Source organism: Mycotypha africana (genome assembly GCF_025528875.1).
Source record: "Mycotypha africana strain NRRL 2978 chromosome Unknown BDF20scaffold_9, whole genome shotgun sequence".
In the NCBI taxonomy this organism is placed as follows: Eukaryota; Fungi; Mucoromycota; class Mucoromycetes; order Mucorales; family Mycotyphaceae; genus Mycotypha; species Mycotypha africana.
The window spans coordinates 957796-977734 of NW_026515733.1; the positions used below are offsets into that span (position 1 = coordinate 957796).

The 19939-nt window shown below is 37.6% G+C and overlaps 6 protein-coding genes across 6 annotated transcripts; 3 read left to right on the plus strand and 3 right to left on the minus strand.

Annotated features, from left to right (window-relative positions):
- Window positions 1–109: 109 nt before the first annotated feature.
- BDF20DRAFT_699945 (uncharacterized protein) lies at window positions 110–1732 on the minus strand. The gene has a single exon (XM_053076070.1). The coding sequence runs from the start codon at window positions 1464–1466 to the stop codon at window positions 447–449; it is 1020 nt and encodes a 339-aa protein (XP_052933578.1). The 5' UTR covers window positions 1467–1732; the 3' UTR covers window positions 110–446.
- A 195-nt stretch (window positions 1733–1927) lies between these two features.
- Window positions 1928–3025, minus strand: BDF20DRAFT_907400 (cfr family radical SAM enzyme; the record flags this gene model as incomplete). The annotated part of the gene is made up of 4 exons (XM_053083376.1): window positions 1928–1984; window positions 2156–2580; window positions 2669–2876; window positions 2954–3025. 4 exons carry the CDS (start codon window positions 3023–3025, stop codon window positions 1928–1930), a joined length of 762 nt encoding a protein of 253 aa, XP_052933579.1.
- Window positions 3026–4275: 1250 nt separating this feature from the next.
- On the minus strand, window positions 4276–4880 carry BDF20DRAFT_825460 (uncharacterized protein; the record flags this gene model as incomplete). The annotated part of the gene is made up of 2 exons (XM_053077981.1): window positions 4276–4568; window positions 4640–4880. The coding sequence occupies 2 exons, from the start codon at window positions 4878–4880 to the stop codon at window positions 4276–4278; spliced, it is 534 nt and encodes a 177-aa protein (XP_052933580.1).
- A 5547-nt stretch (window positions 4881–10427) lies between these two features.
- Window positions 10428–11799, plus strand: BDF20DRAFT_915577 (uncharacterized protein; the record flags this gene model as incomplete). The annotated part of the gene is made up of 4 exons (XM_053084335.1): window positions 10428–10580; window positions 10673–10732; window positions 10794–11549; window positions 11689–11799. The coding sequence occupies 4 exons, from the start codon at window positions 10428–10430 to the stop codon at window positions 11797–11799; spliced, it is 1080 nt and encodes a 359-aa protein (XP_052933581.1).
- A 1407-nt stretch (window positions 11800–13206) lies between these two features.
- Window positions 13207–16432, plus strand: BDF20DRAFT_700149 (MCM2/3/5 family-domain-containing protein). Its single transcript, XM_053076071.1, has 5 exons — window positions 13207–14069; window positions 14149–14203; window positions 14279–14780; window positions 14856–16074; window positions 16167–16432. The coding sequence occupies exons 1-5, from the start codon at window positions 13323–13325 to the stop codon at window positions 16269–16271; spliced, it is 2628 nt and encodes an 875-aa protein (XP_052933582.1). The 5' UTR covers window positions 13207–13322; the 3' UTR covers window positions 16272–16432.
- Window positions 16433–17200: 768 nt separating this feature from the next.
- On the plus strand, window positions 17201–18490 carry BDF20DRAFT_700191 (uncharacterized protein). Its single transcript, XM_053076072.1, has 2 exons — window positions 17201–17797; window positions 18201–18490. The coding sequence occupies exons 1-2, from the start codon at window positions 17339–17341 to the stop codon at window positions 18204–18206; spliced, it is 465 nt and encodes a 154-aa protein (XP_052933583.1). The 5' UTR covers window positions 17201–17338; the 3' UTR covers window positions 18207–18490.
- Window positions 18491–19939: the final 1449 nt, after the last annotated feature.

The following is a 19939-nucleotide window of genomic DNA, read 5'->3' on the forward strand; positions in this document are numbered from 1 at the left end:
AGTAGGTACAGCATTTATAGCATCGATATTCTTCAAGTTGATATTAAATCCTGCTGCTAATGTATCAGACGCTGCTGAAGATGAAAACACACCTTTCTGGTTTTTGGCCAAAACATTACGTCTGTAGGATGTATACCAAAGAGAGGGTTACGAAACAAAGTTAGAAAGTGGGTAACAAATTTTTATCGTTTTGAACTTTTGATAATTACCCGTTCATTTTCGAATCATCGTCCAGGGGTCGTTTCATCCCAAACTGAGTTGCTCCACTTGGTTTCGATGGATTGATCTACAAACATTAGAAAGACAATACTATTGAAGTGAGTACGTCTGTGGTTCTGTGATCATTTGGCATTGAATAGTAATAGAATGTCCTATCTGTGTGAACAGCCCAGGACCGACTTCCTTATATAACAACGGTTGGGCACATAGAGTTGAGAAAAATGAGATTACCGACTTACCAAATTTTGCTCAGTCGAAGTTAAGAAAGGAGGTAGTACTACAGTTCTTCCATCTAATTGTCTGAAAAGTGTCTGTGATTTTGAAGGTGCAATAGCGGCTTTTGACATCGTCGCCGATGAGGATTGGGCAGTACTGGAGGTCATAGGTGTAGTGTCCATCGTATGGAATAATGTTAGGTTTCTTGCGTTTCTATTATCGTTATCCATATTTGCTCTATCATCTGCTTTACGTTCCATCCAATGTGAAGAGGGTACAGTGGAGCGTTTGATACTATTCTGCTGTATGATAAAATGTGGTGCTTTGGTATCGGGAAAACATGTGGCAAGATCTAATAATTTAACAGACTCTTGCTGTTGTTGTGGTTGCTGTTGTTGTTGAGTCGCGTTGTTGGAGGAGAATATCGATGTTCCTGAGGCAGGTTGATTGAACAATGATGTGCTCGTTCCAGACGTAGAGGTTGCTGGTGTAGAATTAATGTTCTTAGAGCCAAACAAACCACCTCCACTACCACCAAATGGCTGTGAGGATGCTGTGGTTGCAGTACCAGCTGTTGAAGTAGCGGTTCCAAATAACGATGGAGTAGCAGTGCTACTAGTGGTTGTATTCGCCGCTGTGCCAAAAAACGATGCTGACGTGCTTGGTTTATTAGCTGAAGAACCAAAAAGCGATGTTCCAGTACTCGGAGCTGCTATTGATGCACCACTTGTCGCAGGAGTCATTGAGTTACTCGTGTTGGGGGCAGCACCACCAAAGAGAGGAGCGGTAGCGGTACCATTGGCTGATGTAGCTCCTGCTGTCTTGTTGAACCCACCGAAAGTTGAACCTCCAGTATTGGTAGTATTGTTATTACCAAAAAGTCCTCCACCGAAGGAGGTAGTATTAGTGTTGTTGCCACCTCCAAAGATACTTCCTCCTGTTCCAGTTCCGCCAAACGTCGTTGAAGATGATGTCGATGTCGAAGGTTTATTGAAGAAGCTAGCTGTATTATTACTGCTACTGCCAAACATGATAATCTAACGTATTATTTTTGCTATGTTTGACAAAAATACAGCTAAAAAAGAGAATAAAAAAGAACAAGAATTCTTTCCACTTTACACTTTCCTCTGAGAGAGATGTAGAAAAATGGAAGGACAGCGAAGGAAATAAGTGAGAACTCAGTTCCTACACAGAGGAAAAAGTGGAGTCCAAGAAAAGAAAAAAAATTTCCAAATTTTTTGTTACGTCACGTCGCGAACCCTTTTTTTTTTATCGTTAAACGTAGTTTGTAATGCTATGCCCTTCTTTTATTTACATTTGAACTCTTCAATTGTCCGCAGGCAGCCATGATATCTATGAGAATGACCCGCAAAAATTAACAACCAAACGACTCTAATCAACTCTTCCACACACGCACTACCGCTTACCTTGGCCTCTAGGTCGACGTATTGTACAATGCACACCACCCTGCTTTACAACTTCAGCAAATTTCTCAATATGATGCATTTCGGTTGACTTGTATCCACTTCCAGGCCATGGATTGAACGGTCTATACAATATCAAAGAAATCAGTTTATATTTTCAATTCTGAACAAATGATCAATCCAAGCATATAAATAGTCAAAACAAAAAAAAAAATACTTTACATTAAGTTGACGTGAGCTGGTAATTGTTTCAATAAGCGTACCATATCCTTTGCCTCAGCCAACGAATCATTTACTTTATCCAGCATCACATATTCAAAGGTGATCCTTTTTCCTCTTCCTCGTTTAATCCCCATGTGTGCAGCATATGTGCGACATGCTTCCAGAACTGTCTCGAGTGAATATGTTTTGTTGAGTGGCACTAAAATGTCCCTAAGACTATTGTTCGTTGCATGCAATGAAATAGCTAACGACACGCCGCCCAAGTCACTAGCCAATTTTGGGATGAGTGGAGCTACACCAGAAGTGGAGACAGTAACTTTCGATTTCGTAAGGTGAAGGCCTTGCTCGTGTGTTAAGATATGGATGGCTTTCTGTAACTGACGCCAATTGTAAAGAGGTTCTCCTTGTCCCATAAATACCATATTTGAAATAGTTTTTTTATTATTGCTTGATTCGAAATCATGGGTTGTGTGTGCTGCGATCATATATTGGCCCACGACTGGGGAGTAAAAAAAAGAAAGGTACGCAATCAATGCCTCGTCTACAATCAATAATGATTCTAGACATTCTTTAATATTTCGCTTTACTTTCACCTGAGGTCAGATTTCTTTCTAATTGTTGTGTTCCTGTATGACAAAATTTGCATTTCAAAGAGCAACCGATCTGTGATGAAACACATAAAGTAGAACGTCTTTGCTCGGGTATAATGACCGTTTCTACAATTGCTCGCGGATCTTGCTGGGTATTGAATCCTATCAAAAATTTTCTTGTTTGATCATCTGAGAGCTTATCTAACTATTGACAAAAAAGAATAGATGTGTTACGTTCGGCCCCGTTTGCACTGCGTATCACCTTCATCAACAATTGCAGACCTTCACTTCTCCATAGCTAATGTCGTATTGATCAGCTAACTCTTGTTGTAAGTCTTTCGACAAATTTTTCATGGCTTCAAACTGTGTGATGCCTCGTTTGTACATGTGTTGCCATATTTGAAGCGCTGTATACGGCTTGCTAAAGTAGAGATTTCGTAGTTCATGCTGTAAATCGTCCAATGTCAAGCCAATCAAATTCTTCTTCGTTTTCTTCAAGCCTGCTGTTGGTAAAGGCATTGTGAGTTCCGCTAAGCGATTAGTGGCATAGTGCCTTTTCAAGGTACTACGAAGATGTTGCAGCGATCGATTATACATTTATAGGCTGATCAGCAATTAAAAAGCAGGGTTGTTCCTTTCTTTCCGTGGATGCTCAAGTTCGTTTGTTTATTTGTTACCCGATTTTTGGGACCAATAATAAATGCCTTCTTCCCATTTGTGCAACTTGTACTTTTTGTTGTTGAAAGGAACAACGGGATGTAAGCGTCCGCTTTTCGTTTGGGAGCAAATCACAGTAAAGAATAAGCTATACTCGAATAAGCGAAACGCATAGTTATACGGGCTCAACAGAAAGCTTGCAATGCAAAGTGAACCAACCTTTGAGCAAATAATACGACAATAAAGTCATAGCGTATCAACCTTCTAGGAATATGAGCGTTTGATTTATTGAATACATACATTTAAAAAAACATAATGTAAACGCCATTTCATTCACAAGAACGTAGATTGGACAGCCCAATGATTAATTGAATGAATCTGAGCCGAACATTATATACAGATTCACAATAGCGCTAAAATTATTAAGTTTGCAACTGTTACTGCTCACTTTACTGATTCTTTCAAGCGATTCCTCTGTTGCCTTAACAGCGGAATCGCCCTCATTAACGCTTGCATACATGTACTTAGCTTACTTTGAGGATATATCTTATAAGAGGCAACATCGCATTATATGACGAGAATAAGGAGGACTAAGCAGAATTAGGAACATCCGAAATGATTTATGCATTGTAAAGCTTTCTGTTCAGTCAAAATCGAAACTTACTATATTATTATACACAATGGTATAAGGAGCATTTTATCAATATCAATTTATAGGAGAAAAAGAAACAGAACGGGTTTATTATGAGAGAGAAAAATCGCAGGCATATAATATCATAAACTTATAATATATGATATGATTATATCATATGTTTAAGAAAAGATAAGAATAAAGGGGGAGAGAGGAGACAAAAAGGTTTTTTGATATGATTCAGGGGTGAGAGGTTCGATCTGGGCATAAAGAAAGGTAAAAAGTCAAAATAAAAAGAAAATATATGGAAAGAGATTTAAATAAAATTAGCAAAGGTGGTATGAGTATTAGAAGAGGTATAATGATGCTGATATTGACTTTGAGTGTGATGATGTGGATGAGAATGAGAATGGATGCTACTGACAGTAGTAGTGGGAGGAGAAGGATGACTTAGTTTCATATAAGCAGCTTTGGCAGATGTTTTAGAAGTGGAAGACATATGATTGTTATGATCCTTTTGATTGCTATGTCGGTGAATGCGGATATGTTGGTTTAAATTATCCGATCTTGAGAAACGTTTGTTACAACTTTGGTATGGGCATTCAAAAGCTAGATAATGTAGAAAGCTCAATTAGGTAAGATGAACGTAAAGAAAAAAAAAACCTGAGTAAAGGACTTACGTTTTTCTAATGTGTGAATTGAACGTATATGTCTTTTTAAATGTTCAGATCTTTTGAAAACTTTACCACAGCCATCTGCTTTACAAGTAAACATACGAGTGCTGCAGTTGGGAACACTGGAAACTCTACGGCCTCTCGAACGTGGTTGTTTCTTTGACTGGTTCGCCTTATGGTTAGTACAAGTGGAGGTATTAGAAGTAGTAGCAGCAGCAGTAACATTGGTATTTTCTTGTTTGGTCATAGCTTGCTGCTGTTGGCTTTCTTCTTTCATTATCAGAGGAGGTGAGACAGGTGTCATTGGACGCTGCTGCTGTTGTTGATAATGATGTTGAAGAGTAGCAGAAGTAGGAGTAGGGGTTGTGCAAAGACTACTTATGGGGAATGCTTGTTGCTGATGAGGATGGGAAGGATGGGAAGGATGGAATTGATGATAAGATGAGGTTGTTGTTGCGGCAGTAATAGTACTAGAGGAAGCAGATACGGTGTCATTATGATAGGCAAATATAGGACTTGTGGCATTAGTAGCAGTGGCATTGGTGGGCCTTTGTTGTTGCTGATAGTGGTGCTGATTATGATGAGGTGGAGGAGTAAGCTGCTGATAATAAGGTAATACAGTGCTTTGTGGATGAGAATGATGATGATGATAGACATGTTGATTCATAGATACAGCCGCAGCAGCACTAGCTTTCGCATGCAAATCAACGTAAACAGGATCAATGAAGCTAGACGGGCTGGCGCTAGTGTTTGAGGACACGATAGGAGGGTGGGCTGGATGATGCTCTTCGTTTGAAGAAGTGGTTATGGTAGGCGATTGGGACATGGCTGTATTAGCTCCAATATGATTATAACATTGTTCAGGATCAGACAACATGCCCGCATAGCTAAAACGTCTTTCATGTGGAATCTCTTGATGTTGTTGCTGTTGTCTCATAAAGTGTTGATGATAGTCAAAAGCAGCTGTCTGTTGCTGACTATTACTGCTACTACTGTCATGTGGGTGATGATGATGGTATGATGGTTGTTGTTGCTGCTGCTGCTGTTGTTGTTGTTGTTGTTGTTGAACACAAGAAGTTGACATTTGCTATGTACTTGGTTATTTTATGCGAAGACAAGTAAAAAGAAAAGGGTAGAGGAGAGAAATCGGATACGATAGTATAGATTTTATACTTATTACTGCGTATATTTATACAAAGAAGAAGAAAGTTATTAAATTAGCATGAATATATACTTTCTATACATAAAAAAAAAAAGAAGAAAAAAAAAAGATTTTTAAGGGACAACAACTCTATTATGTATAATAAGTCCATTGTCTAATAGTTAAAGAAATAAACTTTTCCCTAAATCTCGTACACTCTGCTTGCTTACTAAAATAAGACAGATCCGTAAGCTGCTTAAGGGTTCTCTTTTGTACTCTGTACTTTGTGCGGATGAAAAAAAAAAAAAAAAACAAAAAAACAGGGAACCCCAAGATAAAGAGCATAAATCAGGAACAAAAAAGAAGTTATTTATTGTATTTCGACAATGTGCTGATCGTCGTAAGTCTATAGTAATCTCAAGTTCATTTTCTATTTAAAGTGAGGTAGCTCGTCATTAAGTTCAACTCACAGCGTGTAAAATACATCAGACAACACATTATTATTTTATTTGCTTGAAATAAAGGAGGTCCAATTTACAATTTTTGCATGCTATTAAGAGAAAATTTATGCCAAACTAGATTGCTTTCTTTCATAAGCAATTTACTAAACTATAAGTAGACTTACATGATGTTTACTGTTTACATATATTGGAGCATAATTCTTTTTGCAGTCTACTGAATTCTAACTTTACTGCAAAGAAGGATCATAGCATCAACTCTTTACAAAGGGGACCGTGTATAGTTTCCGTATTGGATGTTTAAAAGTCAAACTTTATTTGTTGTTCTAGAGAAACTAGGAGAAAAATTCTTCGTTATTCTAGATTATGTGAATTATAATAAGCCCATTGCCCAGCCATAGTCTAGTTACGATATCTGGCTCTCTAAAAAAATCCGTGCCTACCGTTAACTGTGACAGTTACTCTCTTTGAAAGCAAGAAGAGACAGCCTACTTTGATCATCAAGAGTTCTAAACTTAATGCTTGCATTTTCATTTTTCATACTATACAACTTACTAGCCTTCTGAATAGAGCCATACACTTCTTGTTACTCCAAAAAACGTCTACATAATATATCAGTACTTAATTGGCACCGACTTGACATGTCAACTCGCTCATTCAGTAGAGCTTTATTGCACCACTAGACGGTCTCTTCACTATGATAGGGCTCATGACCGAACAACGAGTAAAATGTTGAAAACCTACATCTTCCGCTGACATTAGTCTTCGAAAATGAGAGCCAGAATGAAAACCATTAACTGTTAATCAACACAACGAAAGCTGAAGAATCACATTAACTACCTAATAATCGATTAGAAGTATGGGTTTTCAGTGCTCTAATATACGCAGAGCACTGCTTGTTCATTACCTTATCGTCTATATTCTCAACATTTATCGCTGTGTGTGTTGTATTGCTAATTTTTCTGTACTGTTTATTACTTATCAAACTATTACAACCGTGTAATTGCTCCTATAGTTTGTCTTCGTATACAGTGATGCTTACTATCTTATAATGACACTTTATTGATTATGTTCAAAATAGATGCGCCATTTGTACGTCTTTAAATAGAAGTATAATTATAGCATCACTACTTTCATTGGAAAAGAGTAAAAATAGAATAAACCTTATTCTCATGCTATTGGGCATTTTCACCAGTAGTTAAGAGTACTTCTGGGGAACTGTAGGCATTCATTGTCCCAGCTTCAACACTATATGCTGCAACAGAGAAAGCAGTAGGGGTTAGAGTTTGACGAGGAATTCAACGTATAGACTTTTTATCCCAGCTCTACAAAAGCTAAAGAGGCAAAATTGGTATGATAAAAGGAACCTATGAGGCAATCAAAAAATTCAAACCGCTAGAAAATGTTAAATATCTCATAAGTGGGTGTTGAGGAGATACTATTTTATGGTGAGAGGGAGGCGGTTCGCCGGAAATATTAGGTTGTCGTGCGCGAGCGAGGTAAATGGTGAGGCTGTTGTTGTGATGTTGGCGGGATTATAGGAAATTAGGAGGAAAGACTAAGACGTTGTCTGAAGTAGACCAAATAAGGGCATATTGACGATAGGAGAAGGGACTAATTGAAACGACCGAAATAAATGGCAAGAGTAGGAGAGTGCAGTTTTCATTATCTGTAACATTTACGGTAATTGATGTGATGACTATTTTGACTTGATCTTGCTAATTGCCACTAACTGATATACCTAATCCTGGTGTTGTATCGGTATATGAATCTTGGGATCTTTAAAGCCTTCTATTGTTACTTTTACTTTGCTATGATGGATACTCCCAAAGACCAAAGAGAAAAAGGCACTTAATTGTTCTTTGTCAAAATTAAACAAAGTTACAGTAACAATGAAGTAGTACTAAAAGCTATTGTCGGTATACAAGGTAAGGTGGTATAGAGAATATCTACACTTTATCGAGTATTTACTGCCTGGAGCAACTCCTCTGCTTATTCTTGATCGTTCTTATACACTATTCCATACTTACTCGAGCTCAGAGGTATAAAATTTCTGTTTTTCAATGAGCCATGTACTGTTATTGCATAATTCAGGTTTAGATGAAGTCAAACACTCAAGCATAACTCTGTTTCTTTGCAAAGCATGCCTTAAGGTGTAGAAAGTTAAGCTGCCATCGCCTTATAAAGACACTATTTATATCTCTATAGCGGAAGCCAAGACCTGGCTCATATTATAACTTTCATATGAAATTGTTTAATTACTAGGAGATGAACGACGCGTCGTAGGCGGTTGTCTAAACAATTTCTTTCCCCTAATGTGTGTATTCGTTTGATACCTGTGCTCTATACTTGTACATCTATAATTTTATACTCAAGACTCACCTTTCTTCTAGATAGTGGATCAATATGAAGTTTCGGTTAATTGTAGGATCAATGGAACTGTGATATTCTTAGATATCAGGAGTTATAATTTAATAAGTTTTAAATGTAAAGACTGAGTGAGTCAGCGTGACCGAACAATAGTTCTTCGATGATTTTATTTTGGTTTAGAAATTGAATGGTCTTTTATATGAATGCGAGGTTGAACTGAGCTTATAGTGGAATTAAGAAAGTAGTAGTGACAGCCGAATAATATTGTTCCTGTTAATGAATTGTACATGTCACTGCGAGATATCCAGATCACCGGTAAGGTTGAAGTGTGCCTGGAATCTTATTTGTTCCAGTACACTATAACTGGTAAAGGCAGTAAATCTGGATTGTTTCTCAGATTGTTATATGAAGTAGAGGTCAGAACGTGACAGGAACAACCAAGATTGTGATCTATTGTTAGTCATTAAATATGACTCAAACCTTTTCCGCAGCTATAAAGGACTAAACACGAGACAAATGACTAACGGTAGAAGCAAGCTATTCAAATACTTGAACATAAACTGAATACATACCTAAGCTTGTAACCTGCGGCAAAAAGCACCATTTAGTCTGTCCATTATGTCTTTAAGCACATGGGAGGAACCCTGCTTAAAACGGGTGAGTTAAACAACTACTTAATCAAACCGTTAATCTTATCAAGTTGCAGCACACAGCAAGAGTATAGATAGGATTTTCTACAGTAATCTCCGGAAAAAATATTTAAGAATGTTGAGAGTAAGATCAGCTATATACTTGGCAAAAATCAAACCAATAGAACACTTCTTTGCCTGTGGACAAATAGGAAGGCAAAGAAAGTTGAGTGCTTATTTGAGCCATTTAACTTTCGGTCTGAGGGACAGGGGAATCAACGATAACAGAAAATTGTCAGGTGATGGAGCACATTTGATTTCACTTCTAACTGTCGCTACATCATTCTTTTCTCAGCAAAATCTGTTGGAAATTGCAGCTGCATCATTAAAGTGACAGGTCTCATTGTTCGTTTCATAACAAAGTATGTGTACAGATGGCAATGGGTGCCTTTAAACTGATGAAGTCGTTTTTCGTTTTTATTTCTATTTCAGTAAATAAAAAGCTTTACCTGCAAATTCTAACTTATCTCTAATGGATTTTGCTTTGTTCGACTTTTCATAAAAACGATAGAATTCAGAAACAATGATTTCGACCAATGACAAGTAGAACATAGAAAGTATGGCAGACTTTTTCCATAAAAGATACTGTAGCTTTATTAATGTCAATAATTTACACAATTTTATTGGAGACCAATAATGGAACCATTGCAAACAGTTTGATGCAAATTGGAGGAGCGCTGTGTCAATGAACTTTAAGGCCTTTTATCCCACCGCATCGGTTTTTGTTGCCTGGGTTTCCGATTAATTGTTGATCTAGGATTCCATTGGATTCCAATGCTTCTTTTTTTGGAGATGAACGTTTCGAGAACGTTTTTCCATCGACAGAAAATTTTTGTGCTTTGTTTGTAAAAAAAAAAAAAAAGAAAAAAAAGCTTATTCATAGCTGTATTTCACTGGTACAACTCTGAGTGCTTGCCCTCCTTTTTGATGTTTTATTCCAATCAGCGCAACAGTTATATAAAGTCTTCTTCACTCTTTATTCTTTTGTGATTCATTTTTGTTCTATTTCTGAAGCGTTCGTACACTGAAAGAGATTGCGAGATTTAAGTTGACAGGTCCGAAGTTTTTTAGTTTTAAATCAGTTTGTACATGCTTGTTAATCAGTTTTTGGTTTTCTTTTTTTTAACTTTTAGTATATGCAAGTCCTTTACAATAGTTATGATCACATATTTAGAGAGTCTGAGGAGAACGATACTAGTTTAGATCAGATGAGAGAATTTTTAGAATTCTACAAGTTAGATCAGTACTTCTCAGTTTTTGTTCATGAGGGGTTTGATAGACTGTTGTCGGTAAGTCTTACTTTTATAACTGCGCAAAAATGTTATTAGGCCTAAGATTCTAAAATTGTTTTAAATTTTTGGTTTGTCCATGCTAAAAATAGTTGTTTGATATAACGGAAGTTGATCTAATATCACTGAATGTAAAAAGAGGACATAGAAGGGTAATAATCTTTACCAAACAGAGCAACTGTGGCACAGGATTAATAATGTCTTGAAAGGTAGTTATTACAACGTGCGATTGCAACTGCACGGGGTGTTCCGATCAGTACACCTATTATCATAACGTACGGCTATTTACCTCCATACATAGGCAGAAGTACTCAAGGTAGCAGCATTATGGTTAGTGGTAACAGCAGTAATAATGACAATAGATTTGCTCTTTTATCAACAACTACTCCAACAACAACTATTCTTGAGCGGCCTCAGGATACATTATTGTCCAACACTCAACAACAATACCTAATCAAGTCACCGTTTCGCCATCGTACTACCAGAAGCAGGTCTAATAGTGTGAAATCGCATCCTTATCAACAAAAGCGACATCATAAAAGAAAAACAAAATATGTGCCAGCTAGACCTATCACAGCATTTGATGAATTTGCAAGACGTTTGAAGGCAGAATTAGGCGATCTGAATCTTAATAGCGAGGAACAATCTACCTCTGCTGATTTCATCAATTTGGCTTACGATCGTTGGCAAGAATTAAGCAATGAAGCAAAAGAGATATATGAAAGAGAGGCCTTGCTAGCTAATGCTAATTTGAATGTTGCTCGTAGCAGCGGTGATATAGGCAGTCAGAATCATGACGATAAACAAAACGCTGATATTGACTGGTATGATATTGAATATTACCAGCGAAGATATCATAGAAACCGTGATAGAGCGGGTAGCAGAAATAGTGGTTCTAGTACTCCTACTACATCTGACAGCAATAATGACCACATTCATTCAAATATTGATTCCCGCTTATATGAACAGGTAAATTGTCTTTATTGATACACAAGTAAAAGTTTTTGTTAAGTTTATCTACAAAATATTGGAGCCATTGGATTCATCAGATATCGACAATTTCCATATAAAACAGCAGGTTTAACCTTACAAACATCAATACATGCAGAAAGCATTCAATACAACATTACGCACTCTTACAATGCGATTGTATGCTTTAATCAACACAGATTGTTCTGCAACCATAGAATTTGAGATGAACTTGATAAAAAGAAAGTGAAAATGAGAATTTTAGCTGATAAACCCACAATCTCTATTGTTTCATGTATAATTTACTGCAGCGTAATGGTTTTGATGACATGGCATTTATAACTTGTGAGTATTGAAGTTAACAATTCTGTGCTAGTTTAACATCACATATATTAATAACACTGTTTACGCTGCTCGTGTTAGATTACTAAAACAACACTTTGATGTGACAGATTCTTTTATGATAACAACTTGACAGTAATGCATTGTTAGCGAAGCGGAAGGCTACTCTTCGCTTTTTAGCCATGACGTTGCTCTAAACAATGAGTGGAGGCCAAAATAGACAATAGTTGTGTTATCAAATAGAATAAGGAATTAACTGTTGTATCTATTAATACTGAATGAATTATTACTATGTCATGCTACAGCGACATTTAAAAAAATTTGTTAATAAAAGTGGTTTCATTCCATAAAGAAGAGCAATGCATTCCTTCTGTTTTCGGTGAACGCTTTTCTCTACGATTGTCAGTAACTAAGGAAAGGATTAAGGAGATTTATTTTACACTTTGTTAATTCATTCGTCCAGTTTATACTTTACAAAACATAAATGTTACAGGATCGATCAGACAGATACGTTCAAGATTTTTATCATTTAAAGCCCCAGGAGGGGCACATAATCTTTCTGGATTCCATATTAGATCAAAAAATGTTTAAGTGTGGAGATCCCTTTCTGAGAGTCAGGAAAGGATTAAGTTAGGTTAACCAATATGCCATTGTGGTCCTTAGTGGAATTTCGAGCTGGTCATCCAAGTTAGAAAAAAAAAAAGTAGCAGATAGCGGGCCATTGGATTATACCGAGAAAGCCGTAGAGTGGGGGTTGATTGCTGCACGGGCGTTCATCTTACGTTGGTGGCTAGATTATTCAGAAGGAAAAACCAAGGATCGATTTCTGTGTAGAACATTTGTAAGTGTCGATGCCTATGTAGACACCAAACGGCAGAATAGCAGGTGAACCTGGCAAACGTAGCGTTTTCCGTCCCTTAACCTTCTGCATAAAGTAATCAATTGCTGGTGACAATTTGGTTGTCTTAGTCGTGATCTATTTTATGAAGGCTGATTTATCAACTATGAGCCGACATTCTCATGTAAGCTTTGTGATCATGAAGCGGACGATTCGTCTCACTTTTTGGTGTTGTGTCCTTTATGACTAAGCGTTAGAGACAATTGATCGTAGCGCTTTCAATTTTATTTTTAACCTAACAGTAAACGCATATTAAAAGGTCATCCTGACTATATCTTCTCTTAACCATTGTTTGTCAATCCATTTTTATCTTTCTATAACCATTATTTTCAGCTGTAGCGGTTACGGAGTTTTTTTGTTTATGCATAAAATGACATCCCGACAAAGCCACACTGGACACACAACAGGAACACGACTAAAACGCGTTCCTTTTAAATTCTCGTAACTTTAAATTTTTTTTCCCTCAATAAACCTGTTCCTTTTTCTTTGGTAAAGTCTTCTTTTACTTCAAATACCGAGGCAAATACAGAATAATGAGCAGCCATCACAACGCACCTTCTGATTCTAATCCTGATACACCTCGACCTCAGGATCGTCGTACAGAACTACTCTCATCCCAACTTGAGCCTTACTCACCTGGTCCTACATCCCGATTAGCAGGTTCACCAGCACGTTTGAGAAATCGACGATATGAATTATCTTCTACTCTTATGGGCGAAGACAATGGTGTCAGCTCTCCTTTAGCTTATCCATCCACTCCTTCACGTACTACTAATCTTGGAACTTATGGTTCACCACGCACACCACGCACCAACACCACATACGTTCGTACACCATTTGCACCTCAAACGCCTAGTAACAACAATCGATACGCTTCTTCCATGGGAACCATGGGGGATACCCAAGAAACTGACCCTTCTACTTTAGAACGTGTTATTTGGGGCACAACAATCCAAGTGGAAGAAACCCAGAAACTCTTTCGCCACTTTTTAGAAACCTTCACTTTAGCCCACCGCAAGCGCCAAAATGATGAAGTTATTACAGAAGAAGATAGAAAGCCCTTTTATCCAATTCTGCTGAATCACATCTACGAAACCAACGGCACCACTGTCAATCTGGATTGTCGCAACTTGAGAGCAATGCCAGAAATAGAAAAGCTATACCAGCAATTAATAAAATATCCTCAAGAAGTAATCGCTTTGATGGATATGGAAATTTCAAAATTTTATAGAAAGTATATGCTAACAATAGATGAGCTTTCACCTGAGGGCTGTTTGAGAGTATGTATAAGTGCTGTATATTTTTCTGTATGCTTATGCGATAATATGGTTATCTTATTCGGAGATATTTTTAATCTAGGTTCAACCCTACAACTTGGACAGAAGTGTAAATATGAGAGATTTGGACCCACAAAGTAAGGATTCACTAACAGGAAAAAGATACATACTTCGCGCCTCTCGTACTGATTTTTCGCGTTCTTTTACCAAAGATGTCGATCAACTGATCACCGTCAAAGGTTTAATGATTCGTGCTTCACCAGTCATTCCTGACATGACGCAGGGTTATTTCCGTTGTTTGATCTGTGATACTAGTGTTGTCGAGGCAATAGATCGTGGGCGTATCATAGAACCTACTCGCTGTCCAAATCCGAACTGTGGCTCCGAAAATTCTATGACTTTGATTCACAATCGTTGCTTGTTTGTTGATAAACAGGTTGCCAGAATTCAAGAGACCCCCGACAGTGTCCCCGATGGTCAAACACCTCAAACGGTCACGATGTGTTTACGTGATAATATGGTAGACGTTGTGAAACCAGGAGATCTGTTGGAAGTAACAGGTATTTTCCGTGGTGTACCTGTTCGTGTTAATCCTAGACAAACTGTCATTCGTTCTTTGTTCAGAACGTATTTGGATGTAGTACATATCAAACGTACAGACAAAAAGCGTTTACAGACCGAAAAAACATTCTTAAATGAATTTACAAATACTCCGTAAATATATGAATAGAATTAATGAATGGTTAAGTGAGATATACTGACGAATGCTTTTACACACAAACGGAATAGATATGAAGAGACGGACGAAATCCAACCTGTTTCCACTACCGATGAAAATGAGATTTTAGCGTTTTCACGCCGCTCTAACCTTTATGAAACGCTATCTGCTTCGCTTGCGCCTAGCATTTTCCAGCTTGACGATGTGAAAAAGGGTATCTTGTTACAGCTCTTCGGTGGCACCAATAAAACGTTTCAAAAATCAGGTTCACCTCGTTTTAGAGGCGACATCAATGTGTTATTACTAGGTGATCCAGGCACCAGTAAATCTCAAATCTTACAGTATGTTCATAAAATCGCTCCTCGTGGTGTTTATACTTCTGGTAAAGGTTCTTCCGCTGTCGGTTTAACTGCCTATATTACCCGTGATCCTGATTCACGTCAACTTGTTCTGGAAAGCGGTGCATTGGTTCTCAGTGATGGAGGTGTTTGTTGCATTGATGAATTCGATAAAATGTCGGATGCCACGAGATCTGTATTGCACGAAGTAATGGAACAGCAGACAATTTCTGTTGCCAAGGCAGGCATTATCACTACCCTTAATGCAAGAACCTCAATCTGCGCGTCAGCCAATCCTATTGGTTCTCGATGGAATAAGCAATTGTCAGTGCCTGCTAATTTGAACTTACCGCCCCCTCTTCTTTCACGTTTCGACTTATTATATTTAATCTTGGACCGTGTTGATGAAGATTCAGATCGTCAATTAGCGAAGCATTTAGTAGGTTTGTACATGGAAGATAACCCATTAACAGCAGGTCAAGATATTGTCAGTGTTGAATTCTTAACAAAATACATCAACTATGCAAGAGAAAAGATACATCCCAATTTGAGTAACGAAGCTTGTGAGAAGCTAGTGGACAATTATGTGGAATTGCGCAAACGTGGTCAAGACAGAGGTAGTAGTGAAAGCCGTGTCACAGCCACCACACGTCAATTGGAATCTATGATCCGTATGTCAGAAGCACATGCAAAGATGAGATTGTCGCAAGTTGTGGAAGTGAAGGATGTAGAGGAAGCTGCCCGCCTTTTACGTGAAGCTATCAAAGATTATGCTACTGACCCTAAGACTGGCCGTATTGATATGGATCTCATTCTCTCCGGCCGATCTTCTAATGAACGCATAATTCAAAATAGCCTGAAGGAAGCTATCATGTCTAAATTGACTACTTATCCTCAACAGCGCGCTGAAGCAAATAGATTATTTACTGACCTTAATGAACAAAGTCAGGTTGTAAGTATTTGTTATTATATTGGTATCAAGCGCTCTGATAAGCATCCTTTTATAAGATATGGATCATTAATATCATTACAATCTTATAATAGCCTGTCGAGAATAGAATGTTTGAAGATGCTTTACACTCGTTACAAGAAGAAGGAGCAATCGGGATTGCTTCTGACGGTCGCAGACGTACTGTTCGTATTTTATAATCAAGTTATAGACTTATGTTTTTCTTTCCTGTCGCATTATCTTTTGTTTACCTTTCCTACTCACGTACGTAATATCATAAATCTATTTAATCCTTTGTTAATACAAATATTTTTCTTTACTTATGCGCGCATATTATGGCGGTGAGATTGGAAAAGCAGCATTGTTTTGTATGAATATACATTACGTCTTTTTTAGTTTTCTCAATATGTCTAAGCTGCATAAGTGGTTCTACATAACTGCGGTTTTCGGGGATCTTACAATAAATTTAAATGGATGGTTTTATTGCCATCCTTTCCGAATCAAGATTAGCAAGGCCTGTTTTACATACTCAAGCTCTTCATATCCAAATTGCGTTTGTATATTTCTGTTGAATATTCGTCACTTGATGATAAGGTCCTTCTCCATGCTTTGATAGATATATCGTCGAACGAACCCAAGAGCAAACAAGTCTACAAGGTTGGCAGCAATCGAGCAAAATTACTTCAATGAGTTTTCCGTATTATATTGCGAAATGAAATTAACCGTAATATTTTACCGTGACAAATTTACGCAGCTTCCTTCATGCGAACATCTTCAGCAGTGTATATTTGTAATTATACATTTTGAGCACTGTATATTTAGTTTAATCACTGAAGTTAACAAAGCAACGATAATGGTTCTCAAAATCATTGTGAATGCTTACATGCTTATACTGTTTCAGATTGCAAACGGAAAAATGATATTTTGCATGACAAAACTGTCATACTTTCTCTTCAATATATGTGGGTCCCACAGTTAGATGAGACTTGATTTGAATATGGCAAAATCTATGTTTGATCACGTAAAAACTAGCAAGAAATCGCTGCTTATGTGATGTGAGTACAAAAAAAGGGGGCAATACTTTAAATGGTAATTTTTTCAGACCCGCATATTTTTCTATTCAAGGTGATTTAGTACTTCAAACTGCTAAGATCGAGATTAGTCTTTCTCTTTCCATTTGCTCAGGTTTTTCTTTCCTTCTTTTCACGTTTTGCTTTGCAATTTTCAAAGCATACAAATTTTGAACACATTTGAGAGCATTTAACGGATGACAAAAGGCTTACCACGAACATCGTTAACAGCACAAATTGCCGACAAAGTGTTAGCCTTAAACTTATTCCCCACAGGCAATGAGTTTATCGCCAACAAGGAAACTGATAAGCATAGTAAAAGGGACCCGCTATCGAGTCAAATGTGGAGACTGTATACAAAGGCTAAAGACAGCTTGCCAAATGGTTGTAGAGTCGAAAATTTAACTTGGCGGATGATGGCTATGACTTTGAAGAAAGATAATATCTTGAAAGATGATGACAGAAGAAACATTGGTGATGAAATTGAAAATACTCTGAATAATGTTAATGAGCCTACGAAAGAGATAGTTGACTCGGCTGGGTCTGGATTTGATTATGCTGATCAGCACCACAGATGCTCAACGTCCTTGAATATTACTACTGCTGTAAATAATGCTTTTCTCGATACGTCTTCAGTAAACAAGGCATTTCCAATGGTAAAGTATCTATTCTTCTGTAGGTAGTTGTAATTATTATTAACTCTAGCTGACCTGCATTTCAGGATATTGTCGATGCAGCTAAGATATCCGGAAGTATCAATATACCAACATTTATCAGTGACGACGAGCTTTTACAAGAATCAAACAACCTGTGCATCTCGGCATCAAACGATTTCATACAGAATGAACGAACTTCTAACGATATGTCCGCTATAAGTTTCGAAGACATGTTAAGTATTTATTTTACTCCGCTAAACAGTAACGATAGCAGTAGTGCTTTTGTGATAAATGAATCCTTTAAGCAAAAATTACCCGCTCGGCAGGCTAATGAGGATATAGCAGAATTCTCATCGCTTTACACCAAACTCCTTTCCTCTACAGATATTAATGAGAAGTCTAGTTTTAATAGTAAAGATATTCCACCATCAACCGCAGGTATCAATAACATTGCAACAATATCCGCTTTGGACAGCAATAATGCCGAGATAAATCCAGAGTCAAATTTTAAGCAAGCAAATACTATTGCTACTAATACACTTTTAGCGAAGGAATTTAACAATAACAAGAGCAACAGTAACAGTAGCAAGAATAGTATTAGAACTTCAATTGCTAGTAATGGTACGACACAATGTTATAACTGTTCAACCATAGCAACTCCACTTTGGCGTAGGGATCCAAGTGGAAAACCGCTATGCAACGCATGCGGTCTTTTTTTGAAGCTCCATGGTGTTGTGAGACCATTGAGCTTAAAGACAGATGTTATTAAAAAAAGAAATAGGGGCTCCAATCCTATAACCAGCAATAGCAATAGCAGAAACAATCATAATAACTTTGTACCGTCATCATCGGCATCAATAACACACTATGCTGACCATAATACATCAGCAAGTACACTGATTGCTTCTGGATCATCGCACAGTTTAATTGTGGGTAACAACGGTGATATTAAAAATTCATCATCGTCAAAGAATGCAATGAGTGACAAAACGGCTACAAAAGTAGCCACTAAACTCTTTCAGTCATCACAAAATAAACGGCAGCGATGTAGTCTTAATAAAACAAGGTCTATCATGCCAATGGTAGTACCGACGCCGCAGTCGCCTACTGCTGCTTCCCATACAGTGACTTTTACCTCATCCCCACTTCCTCCATCAAATTTTGACTTACAATCTTCCAGTTCCGCATCTTATCTAGAAGCGATGAGCAACTTTTTTAGTACGTCTTTGCCAATTAATCATTACAGCTCTACAATACCAATTTCAACCACGAGCATTATAACGTCAAAGGAACACCCTGGTACCACTCTAAGTAGCATTAATAGTTTAAATTCCTCTCATTACAGTTCTACTCCAATTAAATTCGCTACAACTCAACAAGGCGAGATATACTCTTCATCACCGCCTGTAGTACCTCCTGGTTTGATACACTCATCCTCCAGCTCGTCCATAGCCAGTCTAAACCAACAACAACAGCAGCAACAGCAACAACAACAAGGCGATGTGTATACAGTGTTGGGAAATATGGGTGTTCAGTTGAACGCTTTACCATATGAATTGCTGCCCCTAATTGCGTCTACTGCTAATTATCAAGGAAATATGACGGCAACAGCCATGGGTAGCAATGCTAAAGTGATGGTTAATGATGCCGGCAACAACACTAGTATGACTGCCGCCGCTATCGAGGTCAAGGCGCTCAACAAGCATACACAGAAATCTTCCGCTTCATCTTCCACTATGCATACCCAAGATACCCTCTGCATGAATTACACGTTTAGTCAGCAAGAGTCGCAATAACTTTTCACTTTTTTTTGCCATTGTCTACACCGAGAGTCATCCCAAGCAATACAATATACACAAACTTGCGATATAAATATAATAAATGCCCACTTTTTTTTTTCAAAATATTACAGGTTTCTTTATTGCTGAAAGTTCATTTTGTATTCTTTCTACCCTTTCGGTTGTCCTAACCATCAATTTATTCGCTGACATAATTCTCTCTTTTGCATTCAACAATTTGTCTAAACTTGATTGTATCTTAGGAGGCACTGCAATCTCTTTGTAGGATTCAAGTTCTATAAGAACGGAAGGCTCGAATGAGAACAAGCATTGGCAAGGTTTTTCCTACAAAGTACCTGTCACT

What these genes read in the sequence shown, in the direction of transcription:
- BDF20DRAFT_700149 (XM_053076071.1), top strand. Translation starts at nt 13,323, where the DNA reads ATGAGCAGCCATCACAACGCACCTTCTGATTCTAATCCTGATACACCT. An exon ending in CACCTGAGGGCTGTTTGAGA is followed by an intron (nt 14,070 to 14,148) that starts GTATGTATAAGT and finishes TTTTTAATCTAG; the next exon opens with GTTCAACCCTACAACTTGGA. An exon ending in AATGAATTTACAAATACTCC is followed by an intron (nt 14,781 to 14,855) that starts GTAAATATATGA and finishes CAAACGGAATAG; the next exon opens with ATATGAAGAGACGGACGAAA.
- BDF20DRAFT_699945 (XM_053076070.1), bottom strand. Translation starts at nt 1,466, where the DNA reads ATGTTTGGCAGTAGCAGTAATAATACAGCTAGCTTCTTCAATAAACCT.
- BDF20DRAFT_700191 (XM_053076072.1), top strand. Translation starts at nt 17,339, where the DNA reads ATGACAAAAGGCTTACCACGAACATCGTTAACAGCACAAATTGCCGAC.